We start from the raw sequence: 19,296 nt of genomic DNA, 5'->3' as shown, positions 1-19,296 counted from the left end.
ATCTAACAACAGAGCTCCTAGAAACATCAAGCAAAGGCTGTCAGAACTGAAGAGAAATAGATAAATACACAATTATACTTAAAAACATCAGAAGAGCATCAATCCTAAAATCACCGTCACAGTTTCTCTCAGGAGGTGTTTTATAGATTGATCTTCTCTGTGCTTCTGCTTCCTAAAGGAAAGGACTGTGCCCCAGAGAACTTCGTGTGAGCATAGCACCATGTCTAGTTCTGTGAGAGTCTCACCCTAGCCAGATATGGGACTATAAGCATGACTAGACATTAGCTACTTGTTGAAATTTTAGAGAAAACTGACAGTAATTTGCCTGCAATATCTCTCTAAGAAGCCAAAGAAAATTCAAATATAACATTAATAGTTTGTGTGGACAGGCATTGATTTATATTCATCATCCATTCTCCCACTTGTGGTAATAGTGTCCAGATTTTGCTTTAGGGAAAATATGTCTAAATACCCCTTTCTTGAGCCATAATTAAACTTGTCATTGAGCGTAGTCAGTGCTCCTGACTCCGGTGATTAGTCAGAGATGGGCCCACAAACCTGGCCAAAGCTGATGAGATACAAGTACATACTTGCTGAGACTTCTGGAAAAGAGTGTTCTCTCTTCTCTTTGGGAACCACCAGAAATGACACTATTCATTTGGCTGAATGGTGTGATGTGAAGCTACAAGAACTGGGCAGGTTATGGTTTTGGGGTTTGGTTGTGCATTTTTAGCAGTACTGGGGATTAAACCCAAGGCCTTGAGCATGCTAGTCAAGCACACTACTACTGGTCTACATCCCCAACCCTGCTAATTCCTTCTTGACATATGAGGCAGAGCCTCAAACTATATTCTGCAGCTCCTGAGAGTGAAGCCTCACTATAGAAGGTACAGAGAAAGAACAAATAAAAAAGGGACAATTGCTTCCTTATCTAAAACAGGATAGCTCTGGTATTTTCTATCCAAAAAAGAAAAACTTTTTTTTTTTTAAATTTTCCTTGTGTTAGTTTGGGTTTGGGTTTTCTGTTATTCACAATATTGTGTCCTAACTAACCCAAAGTTCATCCCTTTTTAAACCACATTCCTTCCTCCAGAAATAAAAACACACTTCACATGCAGCAAGTGCTTTTACTTTTAATGTTAGATAACAATTTTATTTATAGAAAATAATGATATGCAAGTACTTTAAAAGACAAAGCCTTGTCTTATTTTTTTGTCTTATTTTTTCATAATAACCACTTAATGAAAAACAACATACATATAAAAGGGAATCATCCAGAACTTAAAACTGTAGGCAAAAATGGGTTTTCCATTCCTATATTAATACACACGCTATAGTTACTTTTCCTAAAACCACCATCAACCACCTGTACTTCTTAAAAAATAAAATAAAAAATAAAAAGAATAAATTCAGGAGGCCCAAGTCATCCCCAGTCTTGACAGTATCCATAGAAAGAATGGTTTCCTAATTCCTCCCTGCATTTTTCATTTCAGGCTCAAGTTATCTTTTTAAAGGAGAATTCTTTAAGTTCTGTAAAGCATAATCACCCCTTCTCTGATGGAAAAGATTTAAGCTATCTATTTGAGTAAGGATTTGGTGCTTAAAACCAGGTAATTCCTAAATTAAAGATATTTCTACAGATGAAGCTTTGGTTATATGAAGAGAATGAGGTGGAATTAATTCTGGGTACATATGAGATTCAAGAGATCAGTCTTCATCAGGCATTTATCAAGGACCTTCAAGGGATTCATGGGTGAAGGAAGCCCTTACCAGGCAGTTGCCCCTAGTTTGAGTGAGGATGTCTCCCACATCCAGGATACTCATTGATGGTAAAACAGAGGGACACTGTGTGCAAAGAAAGTTTGCAAGAAACAGAGGTCACATTAGAGAAGCTCCTATCCAGGTGGACTTGAGGAACAGGGAAGAATTCAACATTTGGAGATGGAAGCAGTTTTCTTAGGTGGAAAGAAGAGCATGAGGAGAGACAGAGAAGAGCAAGTACAGAGTAGTTCAGAAGCCATTGCGTGGTCCCGCTGGGATGGGACCTACCATAGAACCAACCACCTTCTCTGAGGGAGCTCTGCTGGGAGTAGATTTGACCTGATGAAGAGGAATTCAGAGATCCTTAGGTGAGGTGGGAAACAGACCCATACCACCACTCCAAAGAGGCCATGTTCTTCTACAAGGGAAAACAGTCTAGTAAGAAAAGTCCAAGGCTCTGGGTTTGATTTTTAACTCTGCCACTTAATTCTCAACCTCAGGACCCCAACTGTAAAAAGAGGAGATTAGTATCTTTCCTGTATACTTTATAGGATTGGCATGAATGTCAGGAGACACAGTGGGCACAAAATAGCATTGTCACCTACTTCCTGGCAGTCATTACAGGGTGATACTCCCTCAGTACTTGTTATTATTATTCTATTATTACTACTACATAAGAGATCCTGGAGGCCAGGAATCATATCATCTTCAAGACTAGAAACACAGTACATGACTTTTGTGAAAATTAATTCCACCTCATTCTCTCCACATAACCAAATCCTATCCTAATTAATTAACTAATGAGTAAATGGACCAATAATGTTTAAAATTCTCATACTGAACAATAAAATCAATCTCTTTGCTATGCTGAAAGATGTTGACGGTTCTTTAATTGACTTTTTGACTGTTGGGTCTGGTGGAGGCTCAGAGTGAGTAGTGATCAGTTGGTGTCATGGTAGAGAAGAAAGCCTGTGAAGGTAGAGTCATTAACATTGTCAGCATAGACTCCATTATGGTCTCCATCCCCATACACCTGAAGCCAGACTTGATCGCCCACCTCCAGATGGAGGAGCACAGAGCCAGAGGCCTGGTCCACATTCTTGTCCTGGTACTGGTCATAGGTGAAGAGCGTAGCTTTGTCCTTCTTGAAGAGGCTGACCTTCACATCCTTCATGTAGACTGTGATATGGTAGGAGAAGTAGTACAGCCCAGGAATGTTGCAGTGGAATTTGCCAGTGGTGCCATCATAGTGGTTTTGCTGATTGTAGAAGATCTTGGTAAAACGAATGGGAACATTGGGGATGGTGTCCTTGGTTTCCAGTCCCACACTGAATGCTGATCGGTATACATAAGCACCTTCTCCAGGTTCTCCTTTCCTGCCTGGGATTCCTGGAAAGCCTCGGGGACCTTCAGCCCCAGTCACTCCAGTTTCACCAGTGTCACCCTTAGGACCAACAAGACCTAGAGAATGAGACAATTTCAGTGACCACAGGAAATGGAGCTCTTGTCTAGGTTTTGTCCAGCTAAAACCATTGTCCCTGGGACCTCCACCCACAGCTTGCCTGACAGAACAAGGAGAAATGTCACCTCCTCTTTATACATACCCCAGAGCCCCACGGGTTCTCACAAATAAATCTCCAACCTTATCTCCTATAAGTCTCCATCATAGACTCTCTACCTTTTAACCTTTAGTATACTGGCTCAACCAACTACAGTTTTGCCCTCTATCTGCTCTGTCCATGATGCCCTCTCTCCTCTATTCTGCCTACACATCTTTCAAGGTCTGACTCAAACCCTGCCTTCTCAAAGAAATTTCATATTAATCCAGATCTTCATTGAGCATATTTTCTCTGTGTTCCACACTTTGGACACTTGTTCACATTCAGTTTGGCTTTCTTGTAGTAACCCGTAACAGAGTCTTGTACGTTAGAGTTATCCTCTTAACAAAACTAAGAGTTCTCCGAAACTTGTGGAGAACATTGGAGAGTATGCAGTTAAGAGTGGTTGAATGCTGCTGGAAGAAACAGGAATGAAAGAGAAAAGAATAGGAAAAGTGAACATTTGGGGAATAAGAGGATGGGAAAAGGGACAAGGAAGGAGATGCAGGTGGATCGGAGTCATTTGGGTTTAAAGGTAACACCTTGTCTCTCCCCTGGACATTCAACTCAAAATCCATTCCAGGCTGCTTAATGGTCACATAAGAAAAAAGTGCTGCATCTTTCCTGTGTCTAGGCCTTAAGTAATAACTAGTGCTCTCATGGAGCCCTGGAGACCCTCCTCTACCCAGGAATGATGAAGGAAACAAAAAACCTTGTTCTTACCTGCGTCTCCCTTCTCACCCTTCTCACCAGGGGTGCCATCTCTTCCATCACGGCCTGGGGTTCCATTATGACCAGGATGCCCTGGGATGCCTGCCATCCAACCTGCACAGGCCCCCTTGGGCATGGGAAGCAAGGCTCCTGGCCCTTCAGTAGTAACATCCTGGGCATGACTAAGCATGCCTAATAGCAGTAGAAGGGCTTGCAGCAACAGCATCCTGAGTCCTGAAATCAACATGGACACTGTCAGCCATGGGAGAGGCAGTTCCCACAATAGCACCCCCAGTCAGGAATGTGTAGCAGTTAAACCACCTCAGTAGGGTCCACTCCAAGAACTGTCAAGACTTCCTTGACTGTTTTAACTTACCTTGATCTCTTTCTACCCCCAAATTTGCAATACTTAGCATTATTCCCTGTACAAAGTTTCCTTTCCTCAGCAGGAGTGTGAATACATGATGGCAGGGATGACTCTCTTCAAATCCCCCATATCTGAGCACAGGACCAGGTACAAGGAATGCTCCAAGAGGCAGCTGGCCAATCACCACTCTTGAGTTTTCCAAGAATGATGACTCAGATCTGTCTACTCAACTCAACCAATTTCTCTCTCCTTGTCTCCCTTCTTCTTCTTCTTTTCTCCCTCCTTTTCTCTCAATTTCTGTGACTATTCCTCCTTCTTTCTCCCCACACTTCTCTTTCTTCCTCTTCCCCTCTCCTGGGTTATATATTTGGCCATTTGGTACATGTATACACAGAGCCTCACCTTGAACTAATCAGACAACCAGAGATGTGTTGTCCTATGAGGACATCCACTGATCCTTTGCCTGGGCCACATACCTATCCCTCCTCACTTCCCAAACCCTACTCAGCCTTCAGGACACAGTTTGTATGTCACTTTCTTCAGGAAGTCCTCCTGTCCTCCCTCTCCCATCTGGGTTGGTTATTCCTCCTCTGTTCCCCCAATTTCCTGTCTTACCTCTATTATTACCCTTTTTGCACTCTACTATAATTCCTATTTTGCTCACCTGTTTTTCCATTAAACAGACACCATCCGGCAAGTCTAATATTTTGCAAACACAGAGCAGAAACCAAATAAATATTTTTATAACAAAAGAAAGAAAAAGAGAGAATTAGAGAGGGGAAGAGAAAGAAAGAGAAAAAGAAAGAAGAGAAAAGAAGGGAGGGATGGTGGAGTGTATTAAAATGTGTATTCTGGGAGCCCTAGCAGAGAGCTCAAGTGGGATAGGTGTCCAAGGGCATCCGGTTCCCAGAATCAACCCTCCATAGCCCCCTCCCAGAAGAGGGCCCTATTCAGGCTCCTTATGGACTTTGGACCCCTCCTAGAGTCTGGGAGATCATCATTGGATGATCTTAGATGCCACATCTGGTGGCCGGGGTCTTTGTCTCTCCATTTTTCTCTAAACAAGGAGTTAGAAGAAAGAATGGCTGGGTAGGAAATAGTTTCTAGGATCCTGGATTAGAGGCATCACGAAAATCCTCTGTGAGATAAGGTGGTGAGTTACAAAAACCTGATCCTAAATGAAATGTACTCCATGTCCTTGTTTTACTCCAAAGACTCACTGTTTTTCATGAGTTTGCTGGTCTCTCCTATACTACATGAAGCTTCAGAATAAGATTTGTTTTTAGAATAAACTGCTTCTCTGTGAAGAATGTAGGAAAGACCCTGATTGGCAATCTTACATCAGATTTGCATGGTATCTGGAATATCACTTCTACACCCTTTTACCTGGGGCACTATGCTGCCCTCTTCATGTGGCACAACCAACTCATTTTTCATCTGTATATATATGTATGTATGTGTGCTTATATATATATTTATATTGTGAGTACACATATATGCATGTGTATATGTGTTGCATAAGCTTTTTAGAAATTGCAGAAAAGAAATTAATTTCTAATACCAAGAATTTCTGTTTATTTTTATTATTTTATTTTATTTTATTTGTGTGTGTGTGGTGCTAGGGATTGAACCCAAGGCCCTGTGCATGCAAGGGAAACACTCTACCAACTGAGCTATATCCCCAGCCCCTCCCTGTTTATTTTTAAATAGTAGAAGTTATACTTTACACAGAAATTTACTCTTCTATATTTGTTTTATCATTTTATAGTTTTTATAACCACACTTTCTGAATGCTAATCCATCAATGGGGACTTGACAAAAATATACTTGAATGTTCTATTTTGGGGAACTTTCAGTTTAAATTCCTTTAAAATGTCATTTTATATTCTGTAATAAATAATATTACATATCATTTTTAAATGATATTTTAAGCACCCATAGGTATATGACTTATCCTCCAATTATTATTCCAATATAACATATTTCTAGAAGTTCCTGGACCAAGAATAATGAACATTTTTTCAAGTATCTTGATATACATTCCCATACTTGAGGATGTCACTCTGCTGTCCAGTAGCATGTTAGCATGTATATAAAAGGACCAGCTTTGAATATTATCATGAAAAACACTTTTTTCTTGTTGTTAGTTTAGTGAGCAAAAGAAATGGCATCTCACTGCTATATTTTGCATCCTTGAGTCATTAATGACTTGTACATTTTATTAAAGTCCTATTTCCTATTTTTTTTTTTTTTGTATCCAGGATTGAACCCAGGGGGGCTTCACCATGGAGCGACACCCCCAGTCCTCTTTATTTTTCATTTTGAGACAAAGTCTCTCTAAGTTGCTTAGTGCCTCACTAAGTTGTTGAAGCTGGCTTGAACCTGTGATCCTCCTGCCTACTCCCCACCTCCAGATCTGCTGGGATTTACCAGCATACACCACAATGCCTGGTCTACTTCCTAATTTAATTTCCTTATTCAGATAGCTTTGTTACTCAATTTATCATGAATATAATGTTTACAGATCAACATGTGTGAGCTCTTTGTATCAACACTTTGCCATACATGCTGGGACTGTTTTCTCCGGTATTAGATTATCCTTCTGTTTATCCTAATTTCTATTTATATAGAAGGTTTCGTTTTTACATAGATAATTCTATAGATAGTTTTCTTTGTTTCCAGGTGTTAAATAGTCCTTATCAAGGTTGGGATTGGGTAAATATTTGATTTTCTTCTATTTTTCCTATCATTTGATATATTGAAAGTTTCCTTCTCTAATCCATCTCTGGTTTTGTCTTGATGTAAGCTGTGATCCCAGATATTCAATGATTTTTTCGCCCATTTGAAGACCAACTATTTAAGCTCCTTTAATTAAATTAACATTTCCCTCTCTTTTGATCTGATGCATCATTATCAAATATCAGGTTCTATTATAATTTTATAAGTAAAGTCAGAATTGAGAATGAGACTGGCAGACAGATAGGAGAAGGAGAGGGACAGTGACAAACAAGAGCCACAGAGACCGGTGCCGCTCCTTAGGGGTCATAAGAGTCCTTCAATACTCCTTTTCTCATCTGTGTGTGCCTTGATCGCCCTCTACTGAATTTGGAGGACTTGGGAAAGTGCCGGAAACAAAATGAGAGGTAGCTCAAGGTTGGTATGTCCCAAGGTTAGAAGAAAGAAGTGAATTAGAGGAGAAGCCAAGAAGAGACCAGCAAAGCCCCCTGTATGTTTCAGGAGGTGCTTGTTCTGAACTTAAGATTTCATGTGTCTTTAAACTTTCCCATTATTTGGCATGCCTGCCCTCTCTTCTTACAACTTTACCAATAAAACTCAGAACTTTGGCTTTATGCTTGTGTTCTGCAGAAATGAGGAAAGAAAAATCTGTGCGGCTCTGTTATTTTCCGTAGGGAGACAGGAGGAGAGAGACCAGAATGTGCAAACTAGCGGAGGCACCTAAAGATAAAAGGTGGGTTGGTGGTCTACCCCAAATGCTTGGAGGAAATGCAAAGACTCCTCCCCTTCTCTGAAAAATTGAGATCCTGTTCTCGTAACCCAAGGGAACATCATCTGTCTCCAACACTTCAGTGTTATGGACAGCTTTCTCCAGTTACAGATGTAATCAGTCTGGGTCCTCTGAGGGTGGCATAGGGTAGAGGTGCAGAAAAGGGAAGAGAAAGGAATGAGGACATCAGGACGTTTCTGATGCTGAGAGAAGAGTCTGATTGAAGAAGGCTGCATTCCAACCTAATTCTAGATGAAAAATGAGCAGTTGATAACTACTGAAAGTCAATGTAAAGATGCCTCATTTTCAAAAAAAAAATTACAAAACTATTTGTATTCTTTGTTTAGATAAAGAATTGTTATGCTTTGATTTCCAAAAACGTCTGTTTCTATGGGGAAAACATTATTAAATGAAACTAAGGATTAATCTAAGACTTAATCATACCTATAAAGAAAAACTTACATGGGTCATAAAGCTAAATCCTAGGACTGCTTATAATCCTTTGCCTGTGGAAAATATTACCTATAAAGTCCCTACCTCATGTAATGTCTCTTTTAATTCTCACAACCATCTTGAGAGACAGTATGGGGTAGAATAAGAAGCACAGACTCTACAATCTTAGTACCTAGGTGCCAATTATTTGTTCTTACCCTTAATGTGTTATAGTCTTTCAAGCTTGTTGGAGGATTTAATGACCTAGGACATTGGTTTGGTATATGTCAGTGCTCAATAAATGTCAGTTATGACTGAGTCCATTTTGGAGTGAGGAAAACGAGAGGTTAAGTGACTTGCCCAAGATCCCAGAATTAAACACAGAGGATCTGGAAATCAAACTCTGGTCCTCTGGATCCCCAAAACAGACAGTTCTTCAACATAGCCCAGGAGGGAAAGCATTGCAGTCACACACCTTCCCTTTAGTATTCTTCCCCATGGAGTGGGGATGACAGAGGATAGTGTGGAAAGACCTGGCCTGCAAATTATGAAGCAGGAGACCTGGCTTCTCCCCCAGGCTCCTCCTCACTCTCTGGGTGTCTTACTTCTCCTACCCACCTTTCCGACTTCATGTGCTTTATCTATAAATGTGGGATATTAATTCTTACCTAGCCTATTTCACAATATTGTTATGAAAATCAGTTGGTAGAAAGCATGAAAAAGTATTTTATGAACATATAAAGTGCTCTATAGTAAGTGAGAGAAGAGAAGCAAACAAATATTTTTGGACTACTGTTACATATCCATTTCCCTTCTCCCCATCATTTTCTTTTACTGGTGCATTAGAATTGTACATATGTTGGGTTTTGTTATTACATGTATGTTCATTCACATAATATAGCAATATAATTTGGCCAATATCATTCCCCAGTATTTTGCCTTTCCCTCCTTCCTCTCCAATGTCCATTTCCTCTACTCTTTTCTCATTTCACTCATAATGCTAGGAGATAGAACTCGGTTGTCACAAGAGAAATCCAACAATTAGAGAGATTCAGTAATTTCTATCCAAGGATAACAAGCAAATGAGAGCAAAAGTACAATTTGAAACCAAAATCACCACATTGGCCTGATCTTCCTGGCAAACTGTACACAGGCATGAGTTCATTCCCTTTTTAAATTCATAAGGAGATGATCATGATGTACTTGGGATCTTAAGGGGCCATAGTATGATCTCTCATTTTCCTGTTAAAAATATAAGAGAAATTCCACTTTGACCTGCTGGAATTTCAATAGCAACAGCATAATCTTGTGAAATACAAGGACAGGATCCCCTTTGGGACTAGCAAGAGACAGAGCTCTATGGGGGAAGAGGTTGCCAAGCTGGTGCCAACTGCTCCAGCAGGAAAAGTCAGAACAGTGCACAAAATCCTCACATCCAGAGCCAAAGTGACCTCAGAAATCATCTCATCACTGACTTGGTTTTTCAAATGGGAAGACTGCAGGGAAGGAAGAGGGAAGTATTTATTAGATCCTCACAGAAGCCAGATACCATGCGAGGAGTATTTACACATCATTTATTTTCACCTTAACAAGAGCTCCCTGAAGGAAGGAAACTGACCCACACTTTAGAGATAAAGAAATAGAGATAAAAGAAATGATCTCAGAGAAATCTCTGTTACAACTTCCAAAACGGTAAACCATCCACCACTGACCTTCAGACTCTGTTTCCCAATCTGCTAAGTGGGATCATGTGAGATAAGGTACACAAGAACACTTTGAAATTGGTGAACATCTTTGGCATATCATCTGACTTTATTTCATCCTCCCATACCCCCACTTTGGACTCTACTTTATAAGAGACCCTCAGACTCAAAGAGGTTGAAATGCTGGCTTCATAACACACAACAATTGGTTAAGTGGCTTGAAATTACTACTCTTAAAGTTTGAAATAGTAAAATATTGGCAATTTTGCATGATAAAGCCTAATGATAAATGGTAGAATCGTAAATCTACTCAACTCTGTCTGGCTCCTAGAATTGTCTGAAAGTTTTCACTCAGCCTGAAACAGATGTCAGTATTCCTAGGCTCGCCATACCCATACACAAACACACGTGCATACGCTCATTCACTCATACCTTCAAGCTACTGGTAAAGCAAAACATCCTTCCACTGCATTTTTAGGATGAGTCTCTCTCCCCAAGAAGTTTTCCCAATTGAACACTCCTGATCTCCAAAACACATCACTCCTGACCTCAGCCAAGTACCTGGAGTACTGATCCTCTGACTTGGTGAGCAGATAGTAGAGAGTTTGTCCCTGCAGCCACCTTAAAAAGGACAAGAAGCAAGACTGGTGTCTCTCCTTGAGACTTCTCAAGACGTAAGGAAGGGTGACAACAGAGGGCCGCTGATGAGGCTGCAGGGTTTGATTTCTACTGCTCAGCTCCATTAGCCAAGCTGGCACCACTGTGTTCCTTTGGCCATATTCTGCTAGGATATTCTGCCCCCAACCAGTCAAGGCAGAACAAGCCTTACTCCTAACAGAGACCAGAGGAGTAAATCAAGAATCAGAATCAAGGGCTGGGGATGTGGCTCAAGTGCTACCGCGCTCGCCTGGTGTGCATGCGGCCCGGGTTCGATCCTCAGCACCACATACAAACAAAGATGTTGTGTCTGCCGAAAACTAAAAAGCAAATATTAAAATTCTCTCTCTCTCTTTTTCTCTTTAAAAAAATTAAAAAAAAAAAAAGAATCAGAATCAAGCATGAGGCTTGATTAAAAAGCCAGAACATCTCCATATCAGGGAGCTGTGTCCTCTAATCCATGAGGGGCTGCTCTGACTTCTAAATCCCCTACCCCTGCCCACCCCATTCTGACCACTGCTTCTACAGGTGAAAACCACCAGGAAGCTTCAGAGGCAGCACTCTCTGGGACAAATAGGATTGGGCTTGGCAAAGATCAGGCAGATCCAGGCGCTCCTCTCAGAAAGTACCTTTCAAAAATGAGATTTTTTATAACTTTCCCAGACTATTTTCTCTTTACCTCACTTGAAACCCTCAATTGCCTGGCAAGATATCCCCATAGCTATGATATCCCCAAATCTACGGACAATGGCCACATCACACTCATCTTTTATCTCATGAACCACCCAGTGTGTGGCCAGTAGCACATACCCAGCCATCTTTGTTGAACTGAATCAAGTGGCAGAGCCAATTTTAAACTCAAGTTTGAGGTCAAACCTCTACTTAACTTTTCCCAAGCTGCTTCTGCACATGCTGATTCCTTTGCTGTACCTGGTCAGGCTGAGAAGTGATTTAACCTCTTGTCCTTTATCAAATCTGACTCCATCTGTGGACAAGCCCTCCCATTCACTGACCTTAATCTTTTTCTCAGTAGGCATCTTCCCACAAGTGAATTAGGAAAATTCAAGATGGCACTGGGCTTTTTGGCCAGAAGGAACAATTCTTTCTCTCTTGGAGTTCTGGAGAATTGAGAAAAAATTCTGAGGCCTGTCTGCTTCGACCAGTTCTGCCTTCCCCTGGGTTTTGCCCATAACAAATTCTATACTATGACAGACAGGAAAACCTGGGCACATCCCAACTAAGGCTGGGCAGTCATCTCCCGCCCCCCAAGCCTGGAACTTAATAGAATTGCTCTTACCCTCTGGTATGGAATCAGACCCACCAACTTAGTCAAGATGGACGGATGTGAGAAGGAGAAGGCCTTCCCTCAAGAGCCTAGTACTCATGGGGGCAGACAGTCCCCACCTCACAAATGTCCTTTCTCATTGGCCAGCCAAGGAAGGGCCAAAGACCAATGAATGGGCACCTTGTCCCGGGCAATCATCTTGGGTCTTCACCCTAGGGAACCTGGTGCAACCCAGAAGACTCAGGAAGCCAAGTGGATCTTGAGTCAAAACACTCCTGTTCCCACACATTGACCCTTATTTGTGCCTTCTACCACAGCAACAGAAAGCAGGACAGGGGTAAAGATCACAACAGGAAAACAGGACATTTCTGTATCTGAGAGGAAACTTTCTCAAATAAAATAAATTGCTCGGTTGTCCAAGAGACCTCCTTCTCCCACAGTCTTTTCCTAATAAATCAGGGATATTAATTATTATATCACACTCCTGCTTATTGGGCACGATTAAATATGAGATTGTGTGGCTCAGACATCAAGATTTAAGCAGGAAGAACAGCCAGATGGTGCTCGGCATGAGGGTAAGAAATAGAATGCACCCTCTACTCTCCGACCTGGACCCTGAATTTAGGAAAGACTTTGTGTATTAATTCTAAGAGCTGAGATGAAGGAAAGTTCCCAAGTGGTGTAGGGCTTGGCAAGTTCAAAACATTTAGAGGTCCTGAATTCTCAAAGTTTATGGCCTACATGAAAATCAAATATAATATGACAGAAAACATCTATAAAAGTTGGTATTAGAACACCATATTTCAGGATTTTCTGGTTCTAAATCTCAAAATAAAGTTTCACAAATAAACTTTATGTGTGTGTTTGGGCCCTGATTTTCCAGTACATTGAGCATAGGTCTAATCTGTCTATCAGGGGACACAGCCCTGGACTGGAACCAGCCTGCAGGACTGGAAACTGCCCCCCACTTAGGTATTCCTATAAGGCTCAGGTTGGAGTGACAACATTCAACACCCTGGTCTCTCTTGACAACTAATATTTTATTTTTGAAAGGCAGGATCAGAGTTAATTCTTGCAATCCACAAATCCTAATGAATTGATCATGACCCGAGCAGAGGCTCTGGATGCCAGCCACAACTTTAACAGGACATTCAGAAACAAAATGTTCTCAGGTACAGGCTGGGCATGTCACCTGCCCCCTAACCACCACCCCCTACCGACAACACAGACCCTGAGTCCCCCAGAAAAGTCAAGTCCACCAGTAAAATTCTGACCTAAAGCCTTGGGCTGCTGCTAATATGCAAATATTTCTAGAAACATCACATTAGGACACAGAAATTGGAAACTTGAGGTCCTTTCCAAGGTCTACTGGCTTACGTAGGGTGCCTGCAAAAATGAGGTTCCATGTACTTTAGCAGGTAAATTGTACTAAGGAGAAAACAAAGAAATGGTAGAAACTCTCAGCTACATTACTGGTTTATTTTTATTTATTTAATTTATTTTTAAATTTTCTTATTTATGTTTGGTCTGTGTTACTGTTTCTAGGAATGTAAATTTCATGAGAACAGGGGTTTGTCTATCCAAGGCTGTATCCTTCAACCCCTAAAACAGGACCTGGTACAAGGTAAATAACAATGAATGTCTAATCAATGAATAAGCAAGTGCTCATACTCAATACTCTCTTGGAGATAACTGTGATTTTTCTCCCACTTCACAAATAAAGAACCCAGAGTTCAACCAGAGTGGCTTGTTCAAGTCACAGATCCAAGATGTCAACCTAGATCTGTGTGACTACAAAATGCACATGCTTTCTAATAGCTCATGTCCTTTCCCCCTCCTGATGGTCTGAGAAAGCAATATTCATGTATCTGCTTTAGGGTAGCTTTGGAATGGCAAAAAAGTGGTGGGGTAGGGGGGTGGGCATTTTCCTCTACCCTTATGGGAATGCAGCAGTCTTTATTGCACAAAGGTGGAATGACTTTAGCCCCACAATCACACAAGATTGTGCTGGGTCTGGCTGTCAGCCAGTGACATTGTGAAAGCCTGTTATTTTGTGAGGCCTCAGGGAAATCTGCCATCCACCACAAAGGCCATCATGTGGAAAGAGCAATTCTGGGGCATGCTGGTTTAAAGATTATAACTGGAAAACATTCAATCAGAAATGCCTTGAGGCTAGTTCTTTTCCCAAGACAGAAATGTTGCTATCTAGAATGAAGTAACCACATAAATGTAACCATTTTCTCCAGGGGTCCATGTATTGTTCAAGTCAGCATGTGAATTGGGATACTGAATAACAGGCAAGATGACTCAGTTTCCTTTAACTATGGTAAAGGTAAACTTAACTATATATTTGCCATATATAACTTGCTATATATTTTTGCTTAATCATAATTTTTAAAGAATAATCTTAACTGAAATAAGTAAGCGTAATAACCTTATTTTGAAAAATTATACTAAATTTGGAGCACATGGCAGAGTGAGTCCACCCTGCAGCATTCCTGCAGCATCCCTGAGCTATTAGAAAGCATGTAGATTTTGTAGTCACACAGATCTAGGTCGACATCTTGGATTCCATTCCATCCTCCAAATCCCTACAAATGGCTTGAAAGAAAAATTCTTTTTCCTTGAACTGAGTATGTTGCTCAGTGGTAGAGCACTTGCCTAATACACATGTGAGGCTCTGGATTCAATCACTGACACCGCAAAAAAAAAAAAAAAAAAAAAAAAAAAGGAGAAAACAAGTGCCAAATAAGTACATAAAAAGTTATTCAACATAATTAATCATTTGAGGAAAATATAATTTAAAGCCACAGTGAGATATCACTACATAGCTGGTAGAATGGCTAAAATAAAAAATAGTGAGAAATATTATAGTGGTAGTTTTGTGTTATTATACAACTGTAAAAATGGCAGAGTGAGTCCACCCTGTGGACTAGTGAGAATATGAAACACTAAGAATGAAACTTAATATAAGCTATGTGTTGGATTTTGGGTGATTAAAAGAAAAAGTGTGGGTAAAATAGATAATATAAAATATATTTAAAATTAGAAATAATGAGAATACTACATTTGGTCAAGAGTGCATAAAAATGGATCACTCACAAAAAATGGAAATGGAAAATGATATACCCACTCTGAAAAATAATTCAACAGTTTCTTTAAAAATTAAATAGCAGTCATACTCCTCTGTGTGGAAATAATTATAAAAACCCAGAAAATGTGTGGCACTAATAATAAATTAACAAATTATGCTATATACATGTATGAATATATCACAATGCATTCCAATTTTATATATAACTATAAGGTACCAATTCAAAAATAAATACAAAAATAGAAGGAAGACCAATAAAGTATAGAAAGGGATCAGGGGAGGGAGGAAGGGAGAAAGAAGAAGTTGACAAAAAAGAATTAATCCTAAAAATAAAAATGAAAATTATGTCTACACAAAACCCTGTACATAAAAAACCTGGAAAATTATGTATACATATCTATGTATATGTACATATATGTGTATGTGTAGGGGTGTGTGTGTGTGTGTGTGTGTGTATACATACATATTTGCCCATTTGCATGAATAAATAGGATAAATTTATAGCAATGGAATTGCAAGATCAAGTTATAGGCACAATTTAAGTTTAGATAGTTATTATAAATCAAATCTCCCAAATCCAATATTGATTTATATTCCTCTCAACATGGCATGAAAGTACCTGTTCTCCCATATTCTTGCCAATACTCAGTACTGTTAAATATTTAAATATATAATATTCTAATAGGTTTTATAAAAAGTCTCATTTTAATTTGTATTTTTCTATCTCTATGAGTGCAAACTGCTTTTTATATATTTGTTGGTTACATGAATTTGTTTTCTTGTGAACTATGTTTCTTTCCTGTTCAATTGTCCTTAATAATTTTTAAAATATTTAAAAAAATTTTTAAAATAATTTTTAAAAGTTCTTTGTACAGCATGAAAATCTATCCTTTGTTATATGACTTGAAACTTGAATCTATCTACTTTAAAAATGTTTTATACAAATATTTTTGTGACAATTCAGTCTAATTATTTACATTTTCCTTTTGGGATCCTAAATTTTGTGTCTTGCCTGAAAAGACTCCCAGTTTCAAAGTTGTTCAAAGTTGCTCCCAGTTTCAAAGTTGTTCTTTAAAATAAACAGCTTTTCTTTTTTTCTTTTTTGAGATGGGGGGTCTCACTATGTTGCCCAGGTTGGCCTTGAACTCCTGGGCTCAAAGGATCTTCCTGCCTCCGTCTTCCCAGTAGCTGAGACTCTACCAGTGAGCTGTATCCCAGTAATTTGGGATGAGCTACATCCCCAAATTTTTAAAGGACATTCTGTCCTTTGAAAAACAAAATAATTACAGATTTGTCAAATGAAAGAATTAAAAAAGAAAATCATGAACATTCTATACAAAGACATGTTTTATTTATTTATTTGGTACTGAAAATTGAACCCAGGGGTTATTTGAGCTACTTTCCTAGCACTTTGTTTGTTTGTTTTGTTTTGTTTTTGTTTTGTTTTCAGATAGGGTCTGGCTAAGTTTCTTAGGGCCTTGCTAAATTGCTGAGGCTGATACGGAACTTCCAATCTTCCTGCCTCTACCTCTGAAGTAGTTGGAATTACAGGTGTGCACCACCTTGCAGGCTCATATTTTAAAAAATAATCTTGGAACTGGGAAGGGGAGGAGGTATGGCAGTAGGAAAGTTGGTGGAACAAGAGGAACAACATTACCCTAAGTACATGTATTACTGCACATATGGTGCGACTCTACATCATGTACAACCAGAGGAATGAAAAGTTGTGCTCCATTTTTGTACAATGAGTGGAAAAGCTTTCTGTTGTCATGTATAACTGATTAGAACTAATAAAAAATAAATTTTAAAAAACCTTTCCATCCACACGCTGACAGGGAGCTACTGTAGAGAAGGACTTCACACACATGTTGGCCAAGCACAGAGATGCTAATGTGGTGATGAGAGCTCTGGACTAAGAGTTGGAGCCTCTGGATTCTAGCCCCTGCTGTGCTGCAGGCTGGTGGGGCGACTACCGCATATATTAATACATGTAGCTATAAGAAATAAGATGGAAATGGTCTCTCATTAGGAACTACAATTCCCACTCCTCCTTGAAGCTAGAAGTGACCATATGACTAAGTTTTTTCCAATGAATGTAAAAGAATGTGATGTGTGCCACTTCTGAGATGAGTCATAAAGTACTGGACATGTGATCCATTCGTCTATTTTCCCCATTTGTGGACATAGATATGGCTGTGACAGAGTTTTAACCACACTGATAAAGAAATTGTTCTGAGGGACAATGAGAACCCAGATGAAGAAACTTGGGTAAATCTTGAGTAACTGTTTGAAGCAGTCTTGGTCTCTACCCTGGATACTGCATGAAATAGAAACATTGTTTAAGTCATTATGTCATTGGGTCTTTTTGTTAGAGCAGCTTAGTAATACACAGGGCAGGTGGCATTATACAAAGGAATGAGTTCTGCAGTGAAAAAGTTTGAGAAATGATTGGGTTAAAAAAAAAAGTAGGGCTTGTGGTGTAGCTCAGTTGTGGAGAACTTTGCCTAGTATGTGTGAGGCCTGGGTTCAATTGTCAGTACCACAAAGGACAAGAAAAGAAAAAGTATGCAGTCTTCTTTCCTATAAGATTTCTCTGAGCCTAGACAGATGTTGTTGTTGTTGTTGTTGTTCTCATGCAACAGCTTAAGGGAGAAGATTGCTAATCTCTTGCATTGTTGTTTTGTTTTTTGGTACAGGGGATTGAGCTCAGGGGCACTCAACCACTGAGCCACATCCCCAACCCTATTTTGTATTTTATGTAGAGACAGGGTCTTGCTGAGTTGCTTAGTGCCTTGCCATTGTTGAGGCTGGTTTTGAACTTGCGCTGATCCCCTTGCCTCAGCCTCCTGAGCCTCTGGGATTACTGGCGTGCGCCACTGTGACTGGCTGATCTCTTTGCACTTTCTTGCTGATTCTGAAAAACAATCTGAAAATGCTATTTTGGATGATTTCTCTTTGTTCTAAATATTGCACAATGCACAGTTAGAATTTAGTGTACACTCAGAACACCAAATTGTACAGAATCAGGGCTTCCTTTAGTCCAACCACTTCAGCTAAAGCATGTTACCAGATTTCCTCTAGGGAACAATAGGCCATATTATAAAATCATGAAGGATATGAACAATTCTTGCAAAAGTTTTAGGAAACTTGCATCTCATTTTTCTGAATTTCTCCTTATCCAAACAAGTGAAACGATGACAGAAGTTTTACCCACAGAAGAGTTGTCTTTTTCTTTTTTTTTTCTTCATACTTTCAGAGGGTTTTACCACAAAAAAAAAAATAAAACAAAATGTCCCACAACCATAATCCAGTCACCAACTATCTCTGGATAGCTACTGTGGGCAAGGCCCTGGAGAAGAGGACACATGTACACTGGAAGGACAGAGTGGGTAGAGCACCTGGGGACAGCTCCGGGGACATCCAACAATGACTGGGACTGCAAAGGCTCCTCTTGTCTCCCATCTATAATGTGTGACCTGCAGAAAGTCTCCTCCTGGGAAATCAGGGAGGTTCTGGTACTTTGTCCTTTGCCAGTGCAATCAAGTATGAACATTTTTATAGATTCATCAAAGAGCTTAGGTCCACTGAGGAAGTTGAAGTCACACAAATCCCAGCCTGTTCATGGCATCCCCACCTAGGCTCAGTGCTGACCACAATAAAATTCAGAGCCCAAACTACTCACCGCTCCCTTTAGCTTGGGAACTTGTGCTGCTCCCGCCCCGCCCCAAAAGCCTTATTTCATGATTAATAATTTTTTTCATACCCTCTTGTTCCGTATGTGGCATTCTCAGTCTGGTCATTGGAATTATTTTTAGCAAGTGGAGAGGGTTTGATCCCATCCCCCTCTGAGCAAACACAAAATATTAATTTGTTAGAGTCTGTAAATAAGTCAAAATAACACCTGGCATTTTGCCAGGGGAATGTTAGAGTTCGTAAACAAGTCTGGATGGTGCCTGGCAAATGCCAGAGGGAGTGGTTTGAGAAGTAACAAAAGCGAGCCATTAAGTGTGGAGATTCCTTATTGGTTGACTGATGTATCTAGTTTATGCTAATTAGATAAGCTCTGTGGAATGTATAAATACTGCTCCTGTCCTGCAATAAACGGCTCCTACTCCTGCTGTATCAACGTACACAAGTTATTCGTCACCCCCCCTGATTATTATGCTGCAGCCGGACTGCGGCA

The 19,296-nt window shown here is 40.0% G+C and overlaps 1 protein-coding gene across 3 annotated transcripts; it reads right to left on the bottom strand.

Moving 5' to 3' along the window:
• Nucleotides 1–1,199: 1,199 nt before the first annotated feature.
• Nucleotides 1,200–12,158, bottom strand: Adipoq (adiponectin, C1Q and collagen domain containing). Of its 3 annotated transcripts, none has more exons than XM_015499970.2 (3): nt 12,032–12,158; nt 4,083–4,304; nt 1,200–3,222 (listed from the first exon to the last, which is right to left on the bottom strand). In XM_015499970.2, the coding sequence occupies exons 2-3, from the start codon at nt 4,294–4,296 to the stop codon at nt 2,702–2,704; spliced, it is 735 nt and encodes a 244-aa protein (XP_015355456.1). In that variant the 5' UTR covers nt 4,297–4,304; nt 12,032–12,158; the 3' UTR covers nt 1,200–2,701. The 3 variants fall into 3 exon arrangements, with proteins under 3 accessions (XP_015355456.1, XP_015355458.1, XP_048660000.1); XM_015499972.2 differs by lacking the exon at nt 12,032–12,158 and adding an exon at nt 11,748–11,858; XM_048804043.1 differs by lacking the exon at nt 12,032–12,158 and adding an exon at nt 11,622–11,640.
• Between the last annotated feature and the right edge of the window lie 7,138 nt (nt 12,159–19,296).

Source organism: Marmota marmota, unplaced genomic scaffold (genome assembly GCF_001458135.2).
Source record: "Marmota marmota marmota unplaced genomic scaffold, marMar, whole genome shotgun sequence".
Taxonomy (NCBI): Eukaryota; Metazoa; Chordata; class Mammalia; order Rodentia; family Sciuridae; genus Marmota; species Marmota marmota.
This window is presented reverse-complemented; position numbering and strand designations above follow the sequence as displayed.

What these genes read in the sequence shown, in the direction of transcription:
- Adipoq (XM_015499970.2), bottom strand. Translation starts at nt 4,296, where the DNA reads ATGCTGTTGCTGCAAGCCCTTCTACTGCTATTAGGCATGCTTAGTCAT. An exon ending in GGGTGAGAAGGGAGACGCAG is followed by an intron (nt 3,223 to 4,082) that starts GTAAGAACAAGG and finishes CTCATTCTCTAG; the next exon opens with GTCTTGTTGGTCCTAAGGGT.